Raw genomic sequence first — 19315 nt, forward strand, 5'->3', positions numbered from 1 at the left:
TATAAAAATAAGCCTGAAAATTTTCAGACAGTGCCTGGCCCGGAACGCTAATGAATCGGACTTTGCCTGCGCTTATGAAGGTTAGGCCGTGCCTGGCTCGGCCAAATTTTTAAAATAAATATTTAGATTTTAAAAAAATTATATATACATTAATGTTTTAAATAAATATCCAAATTAAAACATGGTTTAATGGTAAAAATCTTAGTTTGTATATATTTGATTGTACAAATAAACAAGATTTATCTTCTAGTCAAAACGACACGGCTTGGAAACACATTAGCACGTATTTGATAATTGTCAATCTTTAATTGAAGGCATGCCATTTAAGAATTTTAAGGACCATATTCAAAACTTGTTCCAATATGCAATTTAATTAATGCATATTCAAATGAAATTTTTGTTCAATTTGATATTTTTCTCTTATAGTTGTGTGCATATTCATATATTTACAAATATATATATATTGCCTGGTGGGTAGGAAGTGGACTTGTGACCTTCACACCCAGACACCTAAAATATATATATATATATACTCATGAACTTATAGTCACAAATTTACTCCCCACACTATCAAACAATTATATATATATATATATTTAAATAAGTATTAATCTTTTTATAATAGAAAAAATAAAATAAAATATTTTAAAAAGATAATATTTTTAATAAATTAATATATATTGATTTAAATTTAATATCAAAATATTTTTTTAATTTAATTTTTCATATAATTGTGGTTGTTCTTTTATAAATTATATCTTAAAGTTGCATTCAATATATATTCATCAATAACATAGAACTTTTTGCCTATCATATGAAAAATAAAATATTTTAACATATATAATTTTATATAAAAAAATTTTGTCATATATATTTATACATAAATAATATCTACTAGCTTAAGTTTTAAGTAAGATAATTTAACATGATCAAGTAATATTTATTCCTGTCTAATTTTGGCACCATATATAGCGAAGAGTGCTCTGCACTGCACTGTATATAGCATAATTGTTTAATTAACGAGCCTAACGTGAAGGCGCAGTTAATTATTGAGAAGGAAGTCGAAGCAAATTCAGTTCACAGTGTCCCTATATATATATATATATATAAAGCCGCTATGCCAATTCTAACCACGACGAATCCAACGATCGACTGACTGAAAAAATGATGGTGATTAATGCCGGCGATTTCATTTCCCCGTTGTTTGGATCTGTGTTGCATTGCGATATTCGAAGGGAGAAAAGGATAACGATCAATTTCAAGGCCTTAAGTAGAAATGAGTACTGTGTCATCAAGAGCTCTGCCGGTTTGAGGATCAAGTGCAGCGCCGCCCCTGAAACGACTGATGTTATTGTCGTGGGTGCCGGTGTAGCTGGAGCCGCGCTCGCCTATGCGCTAGGCAAGGTAAGGTAATTAAGGTAGTAGTACTAGTAAAAATTGAGTAGTAAAAAATTTGAATCGGAATAGTCGTATGATGTGATATAAATATAGATTGATGTGATATTTTGAATATAAAATTGATTTTAGTATAATATAAAAAATGAAAAATAAGTGTTTGATTTGATATTTTTTAAGGAAAAAAAGTATGTGAATAATAGAAATCTACTAAAATTCTTCAAACAAACACACACGGAGTAATTTCTTTTAGTTAATGGACTTCATTACTCCAAGCTAAGTATAATGTACTAGTCCCGTAAGGGATGACCTAGTCGTGTAGGGGTTGGACTTGTGACCTACCACACATGGTTCGCAGCGTGACTTTTCCGTTGAGCCTGATTTACAGGTTATTAGGTTCGGCCGGCCCATATTTTTTAGTTTGCCTTAGAATTCGTAAATATTTTTAAAGCCCACTACTATTATTAGATATAATAAAATTTAATTTAATTTAAATTTTATCTCATGTTTTTCTCTACAATTATCCAATTCTAATTCTAATAAACTATAACTATAATTTTTTTAAAATTAATCTTAAATCCAATTATAATTATAATAAATTCTAACCAGATTTAAAAAAAAAAAAAAATAATCATATAATTTTTAGTGAAGATATTGTGAAATGTTATAATAGTCAGGATATGTATCCAAACAGGCCTGGCAATCTACTTCACACTAGGGAAAAGAATTATTTGTTTATAGGCCTATTATTTATTTTTTGCTCAGAGCCTTAAAAATATCCGAAACGGCCTGCATAATATGTACAGTATCTTGTATTATTATAATGTAGTAGAAGTATCATTTATGTAATGTCTGCCTTACATATGGGCAAACTGCGATAAATCATTAGCGAATATATATATATATATATACACAATTACTACAGAATTAGGACATGTTTTGTAGCTGGAGCTTTGTTGGTTTGCTTGCTGTTCTTTATAATTTTCCAAGTTTAGAGTTGGCGCCGTAATAGATTTGCCATTTATTCATTGGAAGTAAGAGGAAGTTTTGAGCAATTTTGAATTAGTGTTAAGTGGTAGAAGATTTGTAGTCTGGCCTATTCGTATGTAAGTGCAGGACGGACGTGAAGTTCATATCATCGAGAGGGATTTAACAGAGCCGGATCGCTTTGTTGGTGAGCTGCTACATCCTGGAGGATATTTGAGATTAACTGAGTTAGGTCTCCAAGGTAAAATATAGCAAACAAACATATATATATATGATGACAGAGTATGGCTGTCTTTCTGTTTTTGATTAGTTCCGATGTAAATGAAAATTATTACTGAGTGCAGATTGCTTGGAAGACATAGATGCTCAACAAGTTTTGGGATTTGCCTTTTACAAGGATGGTAAGAATGTTAAAATACCATATCCCTTGGACAATTTCCCTTCAGATGTCTCTGGAAGAAGCTTTCACAATGGCCGCTTCATACAAAACATGAGACACAAAGCATCGACACTTCCCAAGTAGTATATAATTTCATATTTTCGAAACATTCTTCTTTATTTCAAAACACATTCTTATATATATATGGATATATATATAGTGTAAGGCTTGAACAAGGAGCAGTGACATCCTTGGTTTCGGAAAAGGGAATAATTCGAGGAGTGAGGTACAAGACGAAGAATGGGGAAGAAAGAACATCTTTTGCTCCTCTCACTGTTGTTTGTGATGGAGGCTTTGCCAACTTGAGTAGATCACTCTGCACTTCCCAGGTCATGACTGTAATACAATATATATATACCTTAACAAAATTTAACTAGTAGTGTCTAGGAATTAATTCCGACGTCATCTTTATGTCTAGAATTCTTAATATATATCGAAATAAACTGTTTAATTATAATGTTTGTTCCATGATTTATCCAGGTAGACTCGTCTTCCTGGTTCGTCGGTCTGGTCCTGGAGAATTGCCAACTTCCCTATGCAAATTATGGGCATCTTATTTTTGCTGATCCATCTTCGATGATATTTTATCCTATCAGCAGTAGAGAAGTTCGGTGTATTGTAGATGTTCCCAGACAAAAGGTTCCTTCAACTGCCAAAGACCAAATGGCCATTTATCTCAAGACAGTTGTGGCTCCTCAGGTACTATTCATATTCATAACTATATGTGTTTCCAAAATCACTCACTTTGCTCTTCTACTCTATGGATTCACCTAGCTCCTTTGCATTTACTAGAGCCGTTGACAAGATGAATATAAATAAATATATAAATCAGTACCGTGACAGATTTTTTTTCAGACAGTAACACTCAACGCTTAGAGAGTATCCATTAGAAGTCCAAAAAATATCGATCAATAGTCCAGATAGCACAAGTTTTAAATATACCACATGCTTTCTACACTCTTGATCGATGTTTCATGGACCCTTATTGATATTATTCGAAAAAATTATTACAGTGTCATTTCTTTATAAAAATATGTCATGTACTCTATTTTGTAAAATATTAATATAAATGATTTATTATCTGGAATTACGGTGTTTTCTAGAATCTTAGTCAATGTTTTCAAATCAGCAATGTAACAGCTGCCCTCCTACCACATATATGAAAATGATATATTTATCTCTGTAGCAAAATAGATACTTTTCCCAAACCTTTTCTAGCTGATCTGTTACTGAATTCAAACAAGTTAATTTATATATATACCACAAATTTAAGTCAATTCATTTGCTTAATTTGCAGCTCTTTCTAGTGATAACCTGACTAAACTACACTCACTCCCTTTTTCAGATTCCTCCTCAGCTATATGAATCATTCATAGCAGCAATCGAGAAACGAAACATAAGAACGATGACCACCAGAAGCATGCCGGCAAATCCTCATCCCCCTCCCGGCGTGCTTCTGATTGGCGACGCTTTCAACATGCGCCAACCTGTAACTGCAGGAGGAATGACTGTCGCCCTCTCCGACATTGTTGTCCTCCGCAATGTTCTCAGAAACGTGCGTGATTTAAGCGACTCAGCTACACTTTGCAAGTATCTCGACTCCTTCTATATCCTGAGAAAAGTAAGTTGAATGAAACCAACACAATTACCAATTGAATTCAATCAATTTATGTGCAAACACAATATGGAAATTTAATTTTGATTTGCAGCCGCTGGCATCGACAATAAACATACTTGCTGATGCACTTTACAAGATAGTCAGCATGTCGTCTGATCCAGTAAAGCAAGAAGTGCAGCAGGCTTTGTTCGACTACCTAAGCCTCGGTGGCATTTTCTCCAGCAGTATTATTTCTGTGGTGTCGGGATTAAATCCGAGGCCGGTGAGCTTAATGTTTCTGCATTTCTTTGCTATGGGTTTGCTTGGTGTTGGGAGATTTCTACTTCCCTTTCCTACTCCGGAAAGAGCTTGGTTAGGCGTCAAATTTATTTGGGTAACTCCCTTTTTCTATTTATCTAAATTTAGCATTGATAACATTCGAAAATATAACAGACAATACATATTGTATAAAGTATTAGTATATATATATATATATATTGTGGGGTCTATTTTATATGTGTGCTATAAATTTATATTTAATGTATTGTTTAATATATATATATATATAATATTATTTTGTTATCAGCACCGTGTTGATTATATTTAATTGGAACTGTAGCCGCGTCGAAATTTAGATATTAATCAATCTATCCTTATCTATTACAACCTAATTAATAATGTTTACATGCATATACAGGTTGCAGGTGGAATTATATTACCAATTATAAACGCAGAAGGAGTTAGAGAAATGTTCTTCCTTGCTACTATTCCAGCTTACTACAGACTCAAATTCCCTCTAATTAATAAGCTGAGTTTGTAACTTTACCTCCTATTTATTTAATTAAAACTATAAAATGTAATAAGAATATGCAGAGATCAGTTATTACTATGACAGATGCAGATATTTCTTGGCTGTGTGGATAGATAAATTTTCTAGACTGTCCTGTAAAAAGTCATTTTGACGTGAAATATTTGGTGTTAAGTTGATGACAATTTCAGTATATTAGCATTGCTTTCCACACCAAAGCCATGCAAATATACTAAAATTGACAGTAATTAATATGGAACGATATCTCTTGCACAAAATTAAAATAATTTTTATAAGATAATACTATATTAAAAATGTAAAGCAAATATGTAAATAAATAAATTGCAGTGAAATTTCTGAAATTTGCAGGCATCAGTTATTGCTGATGTTGGCGCCAAACGTAAATATATATATACTTTTTCGCGCAGAAAACCACACCTAATTATTTTCTATATAAAAAAATACTTATTATTTCAATTTAGTTCTATTTTACTTATTCATCAACTAAGGACTAGACACATGATTGACTCCATATCCTCGTTTTCCTTCCTGATTGTCTATATATATAAAAGAACTAAGAGTTATATGTTGATATGGAAATATTTGATCTTTGATATGCTCCGGAGTTGATGTCTTGATTTTTGTTTGGGAGGAAGTATAATTGTTTGTTTGTTTATTTGCTTCATCACAGTTGGTTATTCTAAATCAAATATTTAAAAATGAAAAATCATTATTGTGTTTAGGTCGGTTGGAGAGGCGCAAACAACCATGCCTCTACTTTACAATTATATACACAAAATAAAAAATCATAGGGAAAGGTCTAAGAAATCATTTTTAAAAAGTAAAAAAAAGGAGGTTTCTTTGCATCACTACTAAAATATTATTTTCAAAAAATAAAGAGGATGCGAGCTTGTTTGCGCCTCTATTATAAAAGAATCTTTAAAAATAAAAAAAAGAGGTGCCGTTTGTCACACCTATAGTAAAAAATTATTTTTTAAAAAATAAACAAGGGCATTGTTTGTGGTGCCACTTTGTAATATTACTTTTTTTAAAAATTATTTTTCTAAATTAAAAAGGAGACACGGTTATTCGCTCCTCTCTTATAAAATAATTTTTAAATATAGAAAAGGAGGTGTGGTTGGTCGCGCCATTCCTATAAAATTATTTTTTTTAAAATGAAAAAATTGTTCACATGAAATCCTATTTCATTTTCTGCCCAATTTTCCATTAGTGATCATCCTTTAAAAGCCTCTCGAAGCTGGTTCTCATGGCTATGGTTCAGTCTCTGTCTCGAAGCTTGGAAAAGGTAAATCAAACATGCCTCCAATTTTGTGTGAACATGAACATTCCATTAACATTAGGTTTTTTCTTGGTATTTGATTTGATTTGATTTTGAAATACATACAGGAACAATAGTGAACTAAGGTGATTGTTATAGATTCATTTGATGATTACTCTTTAAATGGTAAAACTATCTATACACTCGTACCTATCTATACATGTTCATTTTTGCATTTTCCTTCTCAAATTATTTGATTTGTATCGAGAACATCTATGTTTAAATTTTATTTTTGATTGTTGCCTACCAAGTGTGTGTATCTTGTTGGGTTTGCGGTCCTCCTATGTGTAAGAGGCTCAACAATTCATGTTAGCACAAAAGAATTAAGAATCATTTTTGCTAATTATTGCCCTAGCCCTTATAGTTGGAAGTGAGATCAATTTTGGGAGGAGAGATTGATAGAGGGACAATCGTTATCCACGCATGCGAAAGAATCGACAACCAAGAGAGAATTTCTTCAACTCGGTTCCGATCAACGGTCTCATTGTCCTTGGATGTTCTTCTTGGTATCGTTGATTTCTCACTATTTACTTATTTGGATTCAATTTTGAATCTTGTTGGTTGGTGATTGGAATAGGTTCTTTGTAGTTGGGAGACGTCGTGTTATTGGGGTTCGATTCTTGTAATTGGGTTTGGAGTTTGATAGCCTTTTTTGGTTGTGGCTATCTTTGATTGTATGGAATTTTTGATATAGTGGATTTTGTCCTTGGGTTGGGTGATAGGCCTCGTGGTTTTTATCCTTCATTTTGAAAGAGTTTTCCACGTTAAAAGTGTTGGTGTCTCATATTGTTCTTTTTGTGGTTTATTTGCGGTTATCATCCCTCGTATATTGGTGGAAAGAATAATTGAATGAAGTGAAAGAGTTTAAGGGGACAGTTTGAACACCCTGCTTAGGTGTGATCACGCACAGCCACACCTAAACTCCATGCCTTCATCTGTTTTTAGGCGTGACCACGCTTAAGAGTACATCCACATATGATTTTTTGTTTGCATTTTCTTCTTCTTCCGGTATTCTCCTAACACAAAGTGGTATCAGAGCAAGGTTGTTTGGAAGTGTTATTCACCATTGAAGGATGGATGTGAACTTGGGAATGATGGTTTGCTTAGATGGAATAACCTATGGAAAGATAACTGATCTTCTATACGAGAAGAAGTTACATGAGCTAGTGTTTTCTGCGACAAAGTATGATGTTAAAAATACCTGATGCAGATTGGGGAATTGGAGCATCGACAAGTATGCGGTTTCATAAGGCAATAGGTAGAAGACAATGTTTTGAATCACATTGTGAATGAGACCATTGCCAAAAGATTATGAGACAAGCTATAAAGTTTATATGCTTTGAAGACTGGCAACAATAAGTTGTTTCTACTCAATCAGGTTATGCGATTGAGTTATCATGAGAGCAAGTCTATTTCCGACCATATAAATGTGTTTCAAGGATGCTTCGATCAACTTTTAGGCATGGGAGTGAAGTTTGATGATGAGGTACTTGGTTTGTGGCTATTTAATACTCAAAAGTGCCACTTTGAATGAAGAGGTGAGAATGAAGACTCTTGGCACTTCATCTTCTTATTCGGAGATCCTAAGTACGAATAATAGAGAGAGAAGTCGGAATGTAGGCTGAGATAATGGGAATCGAGAAAAAAACCAAGGAAAGAGTAATTCAAAGCCAAAATACAAAGACCTTGAGTGTCATCATTGTGGAAAACAGGGACACGTTAGAAGGTATTGTTTTAAGTTGAAAAATGAGCAGAAAGACAAGGACAATAAGTATGAGCAGAAAGATGATAATAGGAGCAATGATCGTGTAAATACGACAATACTGGAGGATCTCGTTGTTGTGTGTGAGGAAAAGGAAATTAATATGACCCAAACTGAGACTAGTTGGGTTGTGGATAGTGAAGTTGCATTTCATGTGACTGCCAATAGAAATTTCTTCACATCATATACTCCGGGAGACTTTGGAGTCTTAAAGATAAGAAACAATGGTTTGGCGAAAGTAGTAGATACAAGAACACTATGTTTGGATACTAGTAGTGGATACATACTAGTGCTAAATGATGTAAGACATGCTCCCAATGTTCGAATGCATATAATTTCCATTGGTTAGCTAGATGATGATGGACATTCCTACCATTTTGGTGATGGAATATGAAAGATTACCAAAGGTTTTATGGTAATTGCTCAGGGTAAGAAAAAAAATATAGTTTATATTGATCTTATGCTATTATTTCTTCAAATGATCTTAATGCATTTCAGAATAGGAGTTATTCGAGCTTATGGCATAGGAGATTGAGTCACATTAGTGAGAAATGGTTTGATACTTTGGCAAAGAAAAAACCTAGTCCCTGGTGTTAGACGTGCTCAGGTTGATAAGTGTTCACAATGCCTTGTAGGAAAGCAAAGACGGATTTCCTTTGTTCATCACCCTCCTACGAGGAAGAGAAATATTCTTGAATTGATCCATTCAGATATGTGTGGTCCTTTGAAGGTAAAGTTCTTCGGAGGTGCAGTATATTTTGTTACCTTTATTGATGATCACTCAAGAAAATTATGGGTTCGAGTGTTGAAATCGAACGATCAGGTTTTTGATGCTTTTGTTGAGTTCTATGTTTCTGTTGAGAGAGAAACAAGTAAGAAATTGAAGTGCATCACGACTAAGAATTGAGGCGAATATCGTGGACCATTTGATGCTTATTGTCGAAGCATGGTATTCGGCATAAAAAAAATGTCTTCTAAAACTCCGCAATTAAATGTCTTGGCATAAATGATGAATAGAACATTAATGGAGAGAGTCAGATGTGTGCTTTCGGATGCGAAATTGCCTCAATATTTCTGGGGTGAAGCTTTATATGTAATTGCTCACATTATTAACCCAAATCCTACAGTGGCCTTGGAGACAAATGTTCCTCACAGAGTTTGGTACGGAAGAAAAGTATCTTATGACCACCTCAGAGTTTTTGGATGCAAGTATTTTGTTCATGTACCTAAGGATGAGCGATCCAAGTTGGATGCTAAGGCTCGACAATACATTTTCATTGGCTATGGTGATGATGAATCTGGCTATAGGTGTTACGATCCTGTTGAGAAAAAGCTTGTTAGAAGCCGTGATGTTGTATTCATGGAGGATCAAACAATTGAGGACATTGAGATGAATCATAAACCAAATATTCAAAATAAAGACTTGATTCATTCGGATCGAGTTTTAACACCAAAAGTGGGTGGTGATGAAAATTAGTCTATCGATGATGATGTCATTGATGATGTTGATGTTGGTCCGGATTATTCTGAGAGTTCGATGGATATGGCATAATCTTCATTGAGAAGGTCTACCCGGAATAGACAACCCTCCACTAGGTATTCATCTACGGAGTATATGCTTTTAATCGAGAATTGAGAGCCTGAGGATTATGAAGAAGCCGTCTAGAGTCCTGAAAAAGAAATGTGAATTGTTGCTATGAAGGATTAAATGCAATCCCTACGTGCTAATGACACGTTGAATTGATTGAGTTTCCAAGAGATAGAAGGGCCTTGAAAAATAGGTGGATCTATAAGGTGAAGTATGAAGAACACTCATCCTCTCTTCGATATAAAGCTAGGCTTGTTGTGAAGGGCTTTAGTAGAAAACATGGTGTTGATTTTGAGGAGATTTTTTCATTGGTTGTCAAGATGACTTCTATTCGTGTTATCTTGAGTTTGGTTGTTTGTCTTGACTTAGAAGTGGATCAAATTGATGTCAAGATGGAATTTCTTCATGGTGATCTCTAAGAATATATTATATGGAACAGCCTAGAGGTTTTTTGGTGAAAGGGAAAGAAAACCATGTTTGCCAATTGAAAAAGAGCTTGTATGAGCTTAAATAGGCTCCGAAGCAGTGGTACAAGAACTTCAAATATGTTATGATTCAATTAGGGTACAAGTAGACTGATGCCGACCCTTGGTTTTCGTGCAGTGGTTCTCAGGTACTGATATTCTTATCTTCCTTCTTTATGTAAATTATATGCTTATTGTAGGTTTTTCAACCTAAAAATAAATAATTTGAAGAAGAAGTTGAGCAAGCATTTTGCAATGAAAGATTTTGGGCCAGCTAGAAGTATTCTTAGGATGTATATTTCTCATAATAGAGAAGAGAAAAATTTGTGGTTATCCTAAGAAAAATATATCGAAAAAGTGTTGCAACGGTTCAACATGGACAAGACCAAAGCTACTTCTACGCCACTTGCTGCTTTGTTTAAATTAGTGTCTTTCTAAAGAGAAATAAAAGGAAGATATGCAGCGGATTTCTTATGCCTTAGCAGTTGGAAGTTTGATGTACGCTATGGTGTGTACTTAGCCGGACATAGCTCATGCAGTTGGTGTTGTCAGCCGATTCATGTTGAATCCAATCAAAGAGTATTGGAGTGCAGTAAAGTGGATTCTGAAATATCTTCGGGGAACTTCGAGTGTGAGGTTACGCTTTGGTACTAATAAATGGAGCTTGTTTGTTATATAAATTCTGATATGGCCGGAGATATTGATTATAGGAAGTCTACTTCTGGATACACTAAAAAAAAGTATCTAATTAGTTATAATATTTTCAACTATAAAATATTTTTGTAGTTAAAAAATTTCATTTAGCAACAAAAATTAATTTCATCGATAATAATAATTATATACTACATAAATAATTTCATCTCTAAATATTTTTGCTAGAAAATTCTATTTTCATATAAAAAGGTTTTTAGTTACAAAACTATTTTTCATAGCTAAAACCGTTTGGCTAAAAAACTCATGTATATTTTGTTGTTAAAACACTTTTGTTATGAAAATTATTTTTATAGCAAAAGAGCTTTAGCTACAAAATTATATGTTCATAGTTATATATCTTTTCTTAATCTTCATTGTAAAAAACTTATTTTTTGTTACGAAATTCATACTGTTGCCAAAGTCCCTTACTAACGCGATATAGGCGACAACATGAGTTTCGTCGAAAAAAATTTTTTACTATGACTTCATTAGCTTTTGCTATGAAATTTTTTGTAGTGATACTTGATAACTTATGCAGGGGGAGCTATTTAATGGCAGTCCCGATTGTAGAAATGTGTTGCACTCTCTTCAACCGAGGCGGAGTTTATTGTGGCTACTGAAGCTTGCAAAGAGTTATTATGGTTTAAGACTTTTGTGAGTGAAATTGGTTTCACTCAACAAAAATATGTTTTGTATTGCGACAATCAAAGTGCTATCCATCTTAGCAAGAATCCGACATTTCATGGGAGATCGAAACATATTGATACAAGGTACAATTGGATTCGAGAGGTTTTGGATTCTAAATTGGTTAAAGTTGATAAGATCCACACGGATGAGAATGGTGTGGATATTTGCACTAAAAGTATTCCAAGAGACAAGTTCGAGTTCTACAGGGTTGGTTGTCTCCTCCATATAGTCGGAAGATGGAAAATTGTTGGATTTGGATTCCTCATATGTGTAGAAGGCCCAGCAATTCATGTTAGCCCAAAATAATTGAGAGCTCATTTTTTCCAATTTTTGCCCTAACCTTTATAGTTGGGAGTGAGATCAATTTTTGGAGAAGAGATTTAGAGAAGGCAATCGTTATCCATGCACGGGAAAAAATCGACAAGCAAGAGAGAATTTCTTCAACTCGTTTATGATCAATAGTCTCATCGTCCTTGGATGTTCTTGGAATCGTTGATTTCTCACTATTTACTTGTTTGGATTCGATTTTGAATCTTGTTGGTTGGTGATTGGAATGAGTTGTTTGTAGTTGGGAGATCTCTTATTATTGGGGTTTGATTTATGTAATTGGGTGTGGAATTTGATAGTGTTTTTTTGGTTGTGGCTATCTTCGATTGTATAAAATTTTTGATATAGTGGATTTTGCCTTTGGGTCGGGTGATAGGCCTCATGACTTTTATCCTTCATTTTGAAGGAGTTTTTCACGTTGAAAAATTTAGTGTCTTGTTATTTTTCGTGGTTTATTCGTAGTCATCATCCCTCGTATATTGGTGGAAAAAATAATTGAATGAAGTGAAAGAGTTTGATTGGACACTTTGAACAGCCTGTTAGGTGTAATCACTCACAGCCACACCTAAGCTCCACGACTTCATTTGTTTTTTAGGCGTGAAAACGTTTATGAGTACATCCACATCTAAGTTTTTGTTTGCATTTTCTTCTTCTTTTGGTGTTCTCCCAATATATCTCATCTCTCTTCAAAATAGATTATAATGTTTGACAATGGTTTCAAGCTTTGACAAAGCCATTAACATTCTTTGGTAGAATAGGCCAATAGAATCCTAATTGTAAAACCTGTGTCCTCTAACCCGTGAACTGACAACCTATGTGGGAACCATGACATTTATCTAGTATTTGTGAAATTTCTTACTCATCTAAGCATCTTCTATAATCTAATCTAAACCAATATTAAACAAGTAAAACAAATTCCAAAAGTGATCACTTGCCAAACTTACTAGACGCTTTCGCTAGCTTGATAGTGGTGGAAGTTGTTCGATTGCGAGGTGCTTAGCCTAGTTCCACTAACCATGGTTGTTTTTCCTACAAAAGAAACAAACTTTTATTAGGAAAATATTCATTAATACCTATTGTTCTGTCCTCCGGCTATGTCAGTCTGCTCATATGTTCTACTATATAATCATACTTTTTTTTTTTATCCTTGATTTTTATGTCAAATTCCTAGAGCGGCAGCACCTATCGAGTGAGGCGAGCTTTTGACTTCTTCTTCTCAATAAAATATTTTATAACTGTATGGTTAGCATACACCAAGGTCTTGCTTCATATAAAATATGGCTTAAATTTCTTAAAAGCAAAAATAATAGCTAGAAACACTTTCTCAGTAGTAGTGTAATTCCTTTAGGAAGAATTTAGTATTTTTCTTATGTAATATATCATATTGTGCTTAAATTTTACCTTGTTGGTCCCAACCCTTTTATATTCAACGAACACGAAACAACACCACCAAAATATTTCCAGATAAACTCGAATGCACACAGATAGTTCGTAGATAGATCAAATAACGTGTGTACTCTGATAGCAGTAAAATCAAAATACAAAACAATTATTAACCCAGTTCAATCATCGAAGACCTATGTGTGGAGGTACCAACCCAGGAAGATTAATACTCAAGGAAGAACGAATCAATATTACAAAGTTGTTCTATGAATCATTGCGCTTGGAAATCTCACTATGTCGCTCACACATAGAGTTTCTCCCACAAACATTCACCGTACAACATCTACAAACTCAATTCCCATTGTTCCCCTCTCAATTCACTCTTTTCTTTCTCATGTCCTTTTTTGCTTTTCTACGCACTATTGTTACTTCTCTACCCCAACATTCTCAACAAAGTAAAATCACCGAATGAAGAAAGAAATTATTCCCAATAATTTCATGATTTGACTTATAGATTTTGTCTCAATCAAATCTCCAAAAATTTGTCTATTCATCTCAAGCAAATCCTTAGAATAGATGTTCCCTTCAGAGATATGCCAGATCGATCAATTTGGACCACTATAGAATGGATCACTTGTTCATGATTAATGGTCGTAGTTGTCCACCATGTCCATACATTGATCAAATCTCTTGAAAACATCAACCAAAATTCAATACAAAATACAATATATTAATAAAAATCTTCTCTTTTTTGGTTAATGTTTACCAACCTCAATAAGAACAGTCACATCAGCCTTACACACTATAAGCTAACTTCAGAAAACTTCAAACTTTTCCTCAACCAAACATAACACAAGCACATAAACATCTTCAGCAACATAATAATTGTCCATCTCTCTCTCTTTGGGAGACATCAAACAAAAAGGACATTTGTCACTTGTTTAGATTTCCCCCCGACTCCAATGCTGAAATATCATAACTTTTCTTGATAGATGAATTTGTCAAGAGCTATCAATATTCAGCCCAACCTCAACTGATTCTAACACAACCCAAAACACCTCAAGTGCATAACCCATTTCATTCAACCTTTCAACCTAACATATTGTTCACCAACATATTCCAACGGGAATGAGCCATACATCACTTTGGAGACATGACATTATTCGGCTAATCTGACTTATAACGAGCCATGTATTTTGCTTCTTGCACATACCAAGATCCCGACAAGAGCTTCAAAGTTATTCGAATTTAAGGATTTTGTGAGAATTTATGCTAGTTGGTGATCTGTCTGAACGTATTTCAGACAGCAAATTCCTTCTTCGACCAGATTGCAAATAAAATAATACCGAATATTGATGTTCTTCGTTCGATTGTGTTGCACCAGATTTTTGGAGATATTAATTGCGCTCGTGTTATCAAAATTCACCAAAAATTTTTCGCATTTGATTCCATAATCCTCTAGCATCTGTTGCATCCAGAGGAACTGCGTATATTCTCCGGTTGCTACTATATATTCCGCTTTTTGCTATCGAAAGGGAAATATTGTTTTGTTTTTTTGAAAATCAACTTATGAGGTTGATGCCAAGATAGACATCTTCCCGAGATATTTTTAAATTTTTTTTATATTGGCGAATCAACATTTATTTTTTAAAATTTTCTTTAGTGGGACCCACTTAAAATTAACAACAAAAATTTTTCTATTTTGTTTTTTTAAAATTTCCTTTGTGAGGCCCACTTAAAATTAACAATAATAAAATAAAATAAGGATGGGCGGGTGCAGCTATTAAAAGATAATACTACTAATATACATTATTAGTAAGTAATAAAAAATATATTAAAGAAAATAATTATAAATTAAAATAATTAAATATAGTAATTAAGATTAAAAGATTATAAATTATGAAAAAAATTGTAGAATGAAAAGAGTATTATTTATATAATTTTTACATAATAAATAAATAAATAATACTAAAAATTGATCGTATAAAATAGTTTAATTTATTCAAATAATTTTCATATTAAAAATTTAATTAAAAATAATTTAATTATTGTATAATAATAATTAATTTTAACAATTTAATAAAATTTATAACTATTATGTGCATACTAGGGATCCACTCTAGTGTGTATATATATAAAGTAAAAAGAGAGAGAGTATTATAAGAAATTAATTAAATAATTAATAACAAGGTGGTAGGTTAATAATAAAAAATTAATTATTATGTGTTAAAGTAAAAATAATAAAATTAATAATAAATAATAATAGTCTCTATAAATGACTTTTACAATAATTTAGCTGACAACTAAAGAAATAGTAATATATTATTTCTCGTATTTAAATTTATGTTCATTTTATCAGGTACAAATTTTAAAAGAAAATAAGTAAAAATATTTTTTTTCTTTTAAATAAAGAAACAGTATTAAAAATAGTACTTTTTAATTTAAAAAAAAAAACAGAATAATTTTTATAATAACAATAAAAAAAAATGAACATTAATTAGAACGATGGATATAAGTATTTATTATTGTTATTTTTTTATTAAAAAAAAAAAAAACGCCTTTACAAGTGGTGATGTGGATGCGGAGTAGAAGGGACTACTGATGACACACATGCATGCATGCATGTTTGGCTATTAAATTGACCCCCACCACCACATAGCATTCATTTATTCATATGACATGACATTTACATTAACATCACATGCAAATGTGGGGTTTCGAAATTTGAGATGAAATTTGAATATTAAAAATTATGAATTAAAATAATGGTATGATGTGATATAAATAGGCATTGATGTAATATTTTGAATGTGAAATTAATTTTTAATATAATATAAAAAATAAAAAATAGATATTTGATTTTATATTTTTGGAAGAAAAAAAATTGATGAATAGTAATTTTGGAATAAAATTCCACAACCGAATACAAGTGTGTTTAGCTGGGTTCGAATTTTGGATTTAAATTTTGATTTATACAATATTTAAACTTGACTATTTGTATAAGACAATATTAATAGATATTGACATAAGATTTTAAATGTAAAAATAAATTTTATTATAAATATAAAAAATAAAAAAATATATATTTAATTTGATATTTTTTTAAAAAAAATAATGAATAGTAATTTGCCCAAAATAATGAATCAGTAGGTGATTCATGCTCTAAAAATATACTCGTAATTTCTTTATAAAGAATTATTATTCCTTTCGTCCTATATAAAATGTCCATATTTTTTCATTTCCGTTCCTTCTACATCATTTGTCATTTTTATTTTTGGAAATATAATTGTTCATTTTACTTACATTTTAAATTTCATAATTTATAATTTTTTAATCTTAATTAAACTGTTTAGTTATTTTAATACTAATGTATAATTATTTTTATTAGACAATAATTATATTTACTAAAACATTTATTAATTACTTACTAAATTCTCGTATCTATGGTGACAAAATATATGAAAATGAGATAATATTATATATAAGATCCGAATAAAGATAATCCTACAAAATTAAAATAGTAACTCTTCTATTGAATTACAATAAAGCCTACGAAATCAACCTAGTAACTCATGTCATTATTGTAGTTGTAATACTCCAAAATTTAATAGAGATTAGCGAGTTTAAATGGATCGATTAAATTACTAATGTCAACAATATACACATTTCGTTAAGTATTTCTTTTATTTGAATATTTTAAAATTGTCTTCAATGATACGTTGATTTCTAACAATTGCAAATTTGTAATTTCTTACTCATTTTGAATGAATTTTATGTCTTTAGATAGATTTTTAATTATCTTTCAAAATTTCACGGACGGTGAGTCAATTGAAAGTCAAATGAAAAAAGTTATAGCCAAAACAATGACCAAAGTATATTGTTTTATCAATAGCATTTTTAACAAAATTTTGTAACGTTTTTATTTTGAATTTAAAATTTAAAAACTTTATTTTCTAACCCATATTTCACCTTTATTTTATTCCTCAAACATTACTTAAAAAAAAAAAAACCCTAGCCACCTGAACCCTTTCTTTTTCATTCAATTTTGAAGTAATTTTGAAGTAAGTTTTGATACATTTATCTTGTATGTTACTAAAACTCAGGGTAGACTGTAAAAAATATTCTCCACGTATATTCAATTATCTCTTTTTTCTTTATTCATCTTGTAGGCAAAATATATCATATATGTTTGAAAAATTGTCATTTATGTGATTTGGATGTGCGTGTGGGATAGTCATTTTGTGAACATCATGTGCAGTCAAATGACAAAAATTGTGACTTTCGCAAACGCGGGGATATATTTTGTCAGTGAGATAAATAAATGACAAAAGTTATAATTGAATCGACGTGTGAAGGATATTTTTTGTAATTTTCTCTTAAAACTAAATTTTGTAATTTTTATGCATTATTTTAAATTATTTTATCCATATAAACTTTAGGCTTACTCATTGTACTTCATATTTTGATTTTTTATAATTTTAGCTTCAAATTGGCATATCATATGAGTTATAATTTGAGTGTAAAATGAATTTTATGTTCTTTTCGTTCTGATTCAAAGTATTAATAAATAATAGTATTTTATTGGTTAGTAAAAGTATGTAAAATAATTTTTGACATTTTTACTCATACAAGTACAAAAAAGTAATAAAAGTTAAGGGTATTTTGGTATTAATATATAGATTACTTTTACTTACACACTTTGTTTCTTCACAGAAGAATTGTATAGTACTTTGATAATTTTTCTATTTGTTTAGTTTTTTTTTTTTTACCTTTTAGATATAGATATATGTATTAGCTTTAATTAAAGATCAAAATTATTCCATTTGAATGTAAAATATATTTTTATGATAAAACTATCATGTTTCTTTTCGAGTTACATAGGTTGTGTGAGGTGAGATTATATTTTGGGTATGATTCGAATGAATAATCTAATTCTTGGTCTTTGAAATGAAATCTAGGAAGTTTATATGTGATTTCAAATTAGTTTTAATTTTTGGGCTAAAAATGAATTTATTGTAAATTTTCAAAGATATGCACTAAATTCTAGTAATTTATTGGTCGTGTTTGGTGGTTAGATGGAGTCTGACGAACCAAGTCCCATGAGCTGATTGAGTTGGTTAGATTCCTCTAAGTACGATAAGAGGTCAAATTATGTAGGCCTTAAATGAATAAGTCATCTAACTAAGTGCATGAATTGATTATATTATTATTATTATACATTGTATTGTATATAGTGAGCTTGTTGTGATATAATACTATTAATATCTAATAGAAGTTGATGTGATATATATAGTATATTTGATAAACCATTCATCGGGTTATTGGTGTCGTTGATCATAAAATAATTTTTAGTAGTTGATGCATGAATACATTGTCTATACGTGAATTGAAGTCGATTGATACATTGTGTGGATCCAGAATTTAGCTAGACTTAACCGTTGATTGGCAAGTTAATTGATGAATTGTGCGAGCCATGAATTTGACTAGATTTAGCCATCGATTGACAAATCAGTTGATGAATTGTGTAAATTTGGATTTGACCAAACTTATTTGTTGATTGACAAGTCAATTTATGAATTGTGTGAGCCATGAATTTTTCTAGATTTAGCCGTTGATTGAGAAGTCGATTGATAAATTGTGTAAATCATAGATTTGGCTAGGCTTTGTTTTTTATTCGAGAGTCGATTGATGAATTATGTGAGCCACGAATTTGGGTAGACTTAGATGTTGATTGACAATTTAATTGATAAATTGTGTGAGTTGTTAATTTGGCTAGACTTAGTCATTGATTGATAAATTGGTTGATGAATTGTGTAATTGTGTAACCCGTTGATTGGCATGCAAGT

General features: G+C 31.5%; 1 protein-coding gene across 2 annotated transcripts; it reads left to right on the forward strand.

The window, feature by feature from the left end:
- Positions 1-1140: 1140 nt before the first annotated feature.
- Positions 1141-5400, forward strand: LOC127252480 (squalene monooxygenase SE1-like). 2 transcript variants are annotated; one of them, XM_051276672.1, is made up of 8 exons: positions 1141-1404; positions 2512-2623; positions 2727-2901; positions 2982-3150; positions 3302-3520; positions 4167-4442; positions 4531-4701; positions 5116-5400. In XM_051276672.1, exons 1-8 carry the CDS (start codon positions 1165-1167, stop codon positions 5236-5238), a joined length of 1485 nt encoding a protein of 494 aa, XP_051132629.1. In that variant the 5' UTR covers positions 1141-1164; the 3' UTR covers positions 5239-5400. The 2 variants fall into 2 exon arrangements, with proteins under 2 accessions (XP_051132629.1, XP_051132628.1); XM_051276671.1 differs by having other exon boundaries at positions 4531-4812; positions 5116-5397.
- Positions 5401-19315: the final 13915 nt, after the last annotated feature.

Source organism: Andrographis paniculata, unplaced genomic scaffold (assembly GCF_009805555.1).
Source record: "Andrographis paniculata isolate CXL003 unplaced genomic scaffold, ASM980555v1 Contig46END, whole genome shotgun sequence".
NCBI classification, from domain to species: domain Eukaryota; kingdom Viridiplantae; phylum Streptophyta; class Magnoliopsida; order Lamiales; family Acanthaceae; genus Andrographis; species Andrographis paniculata.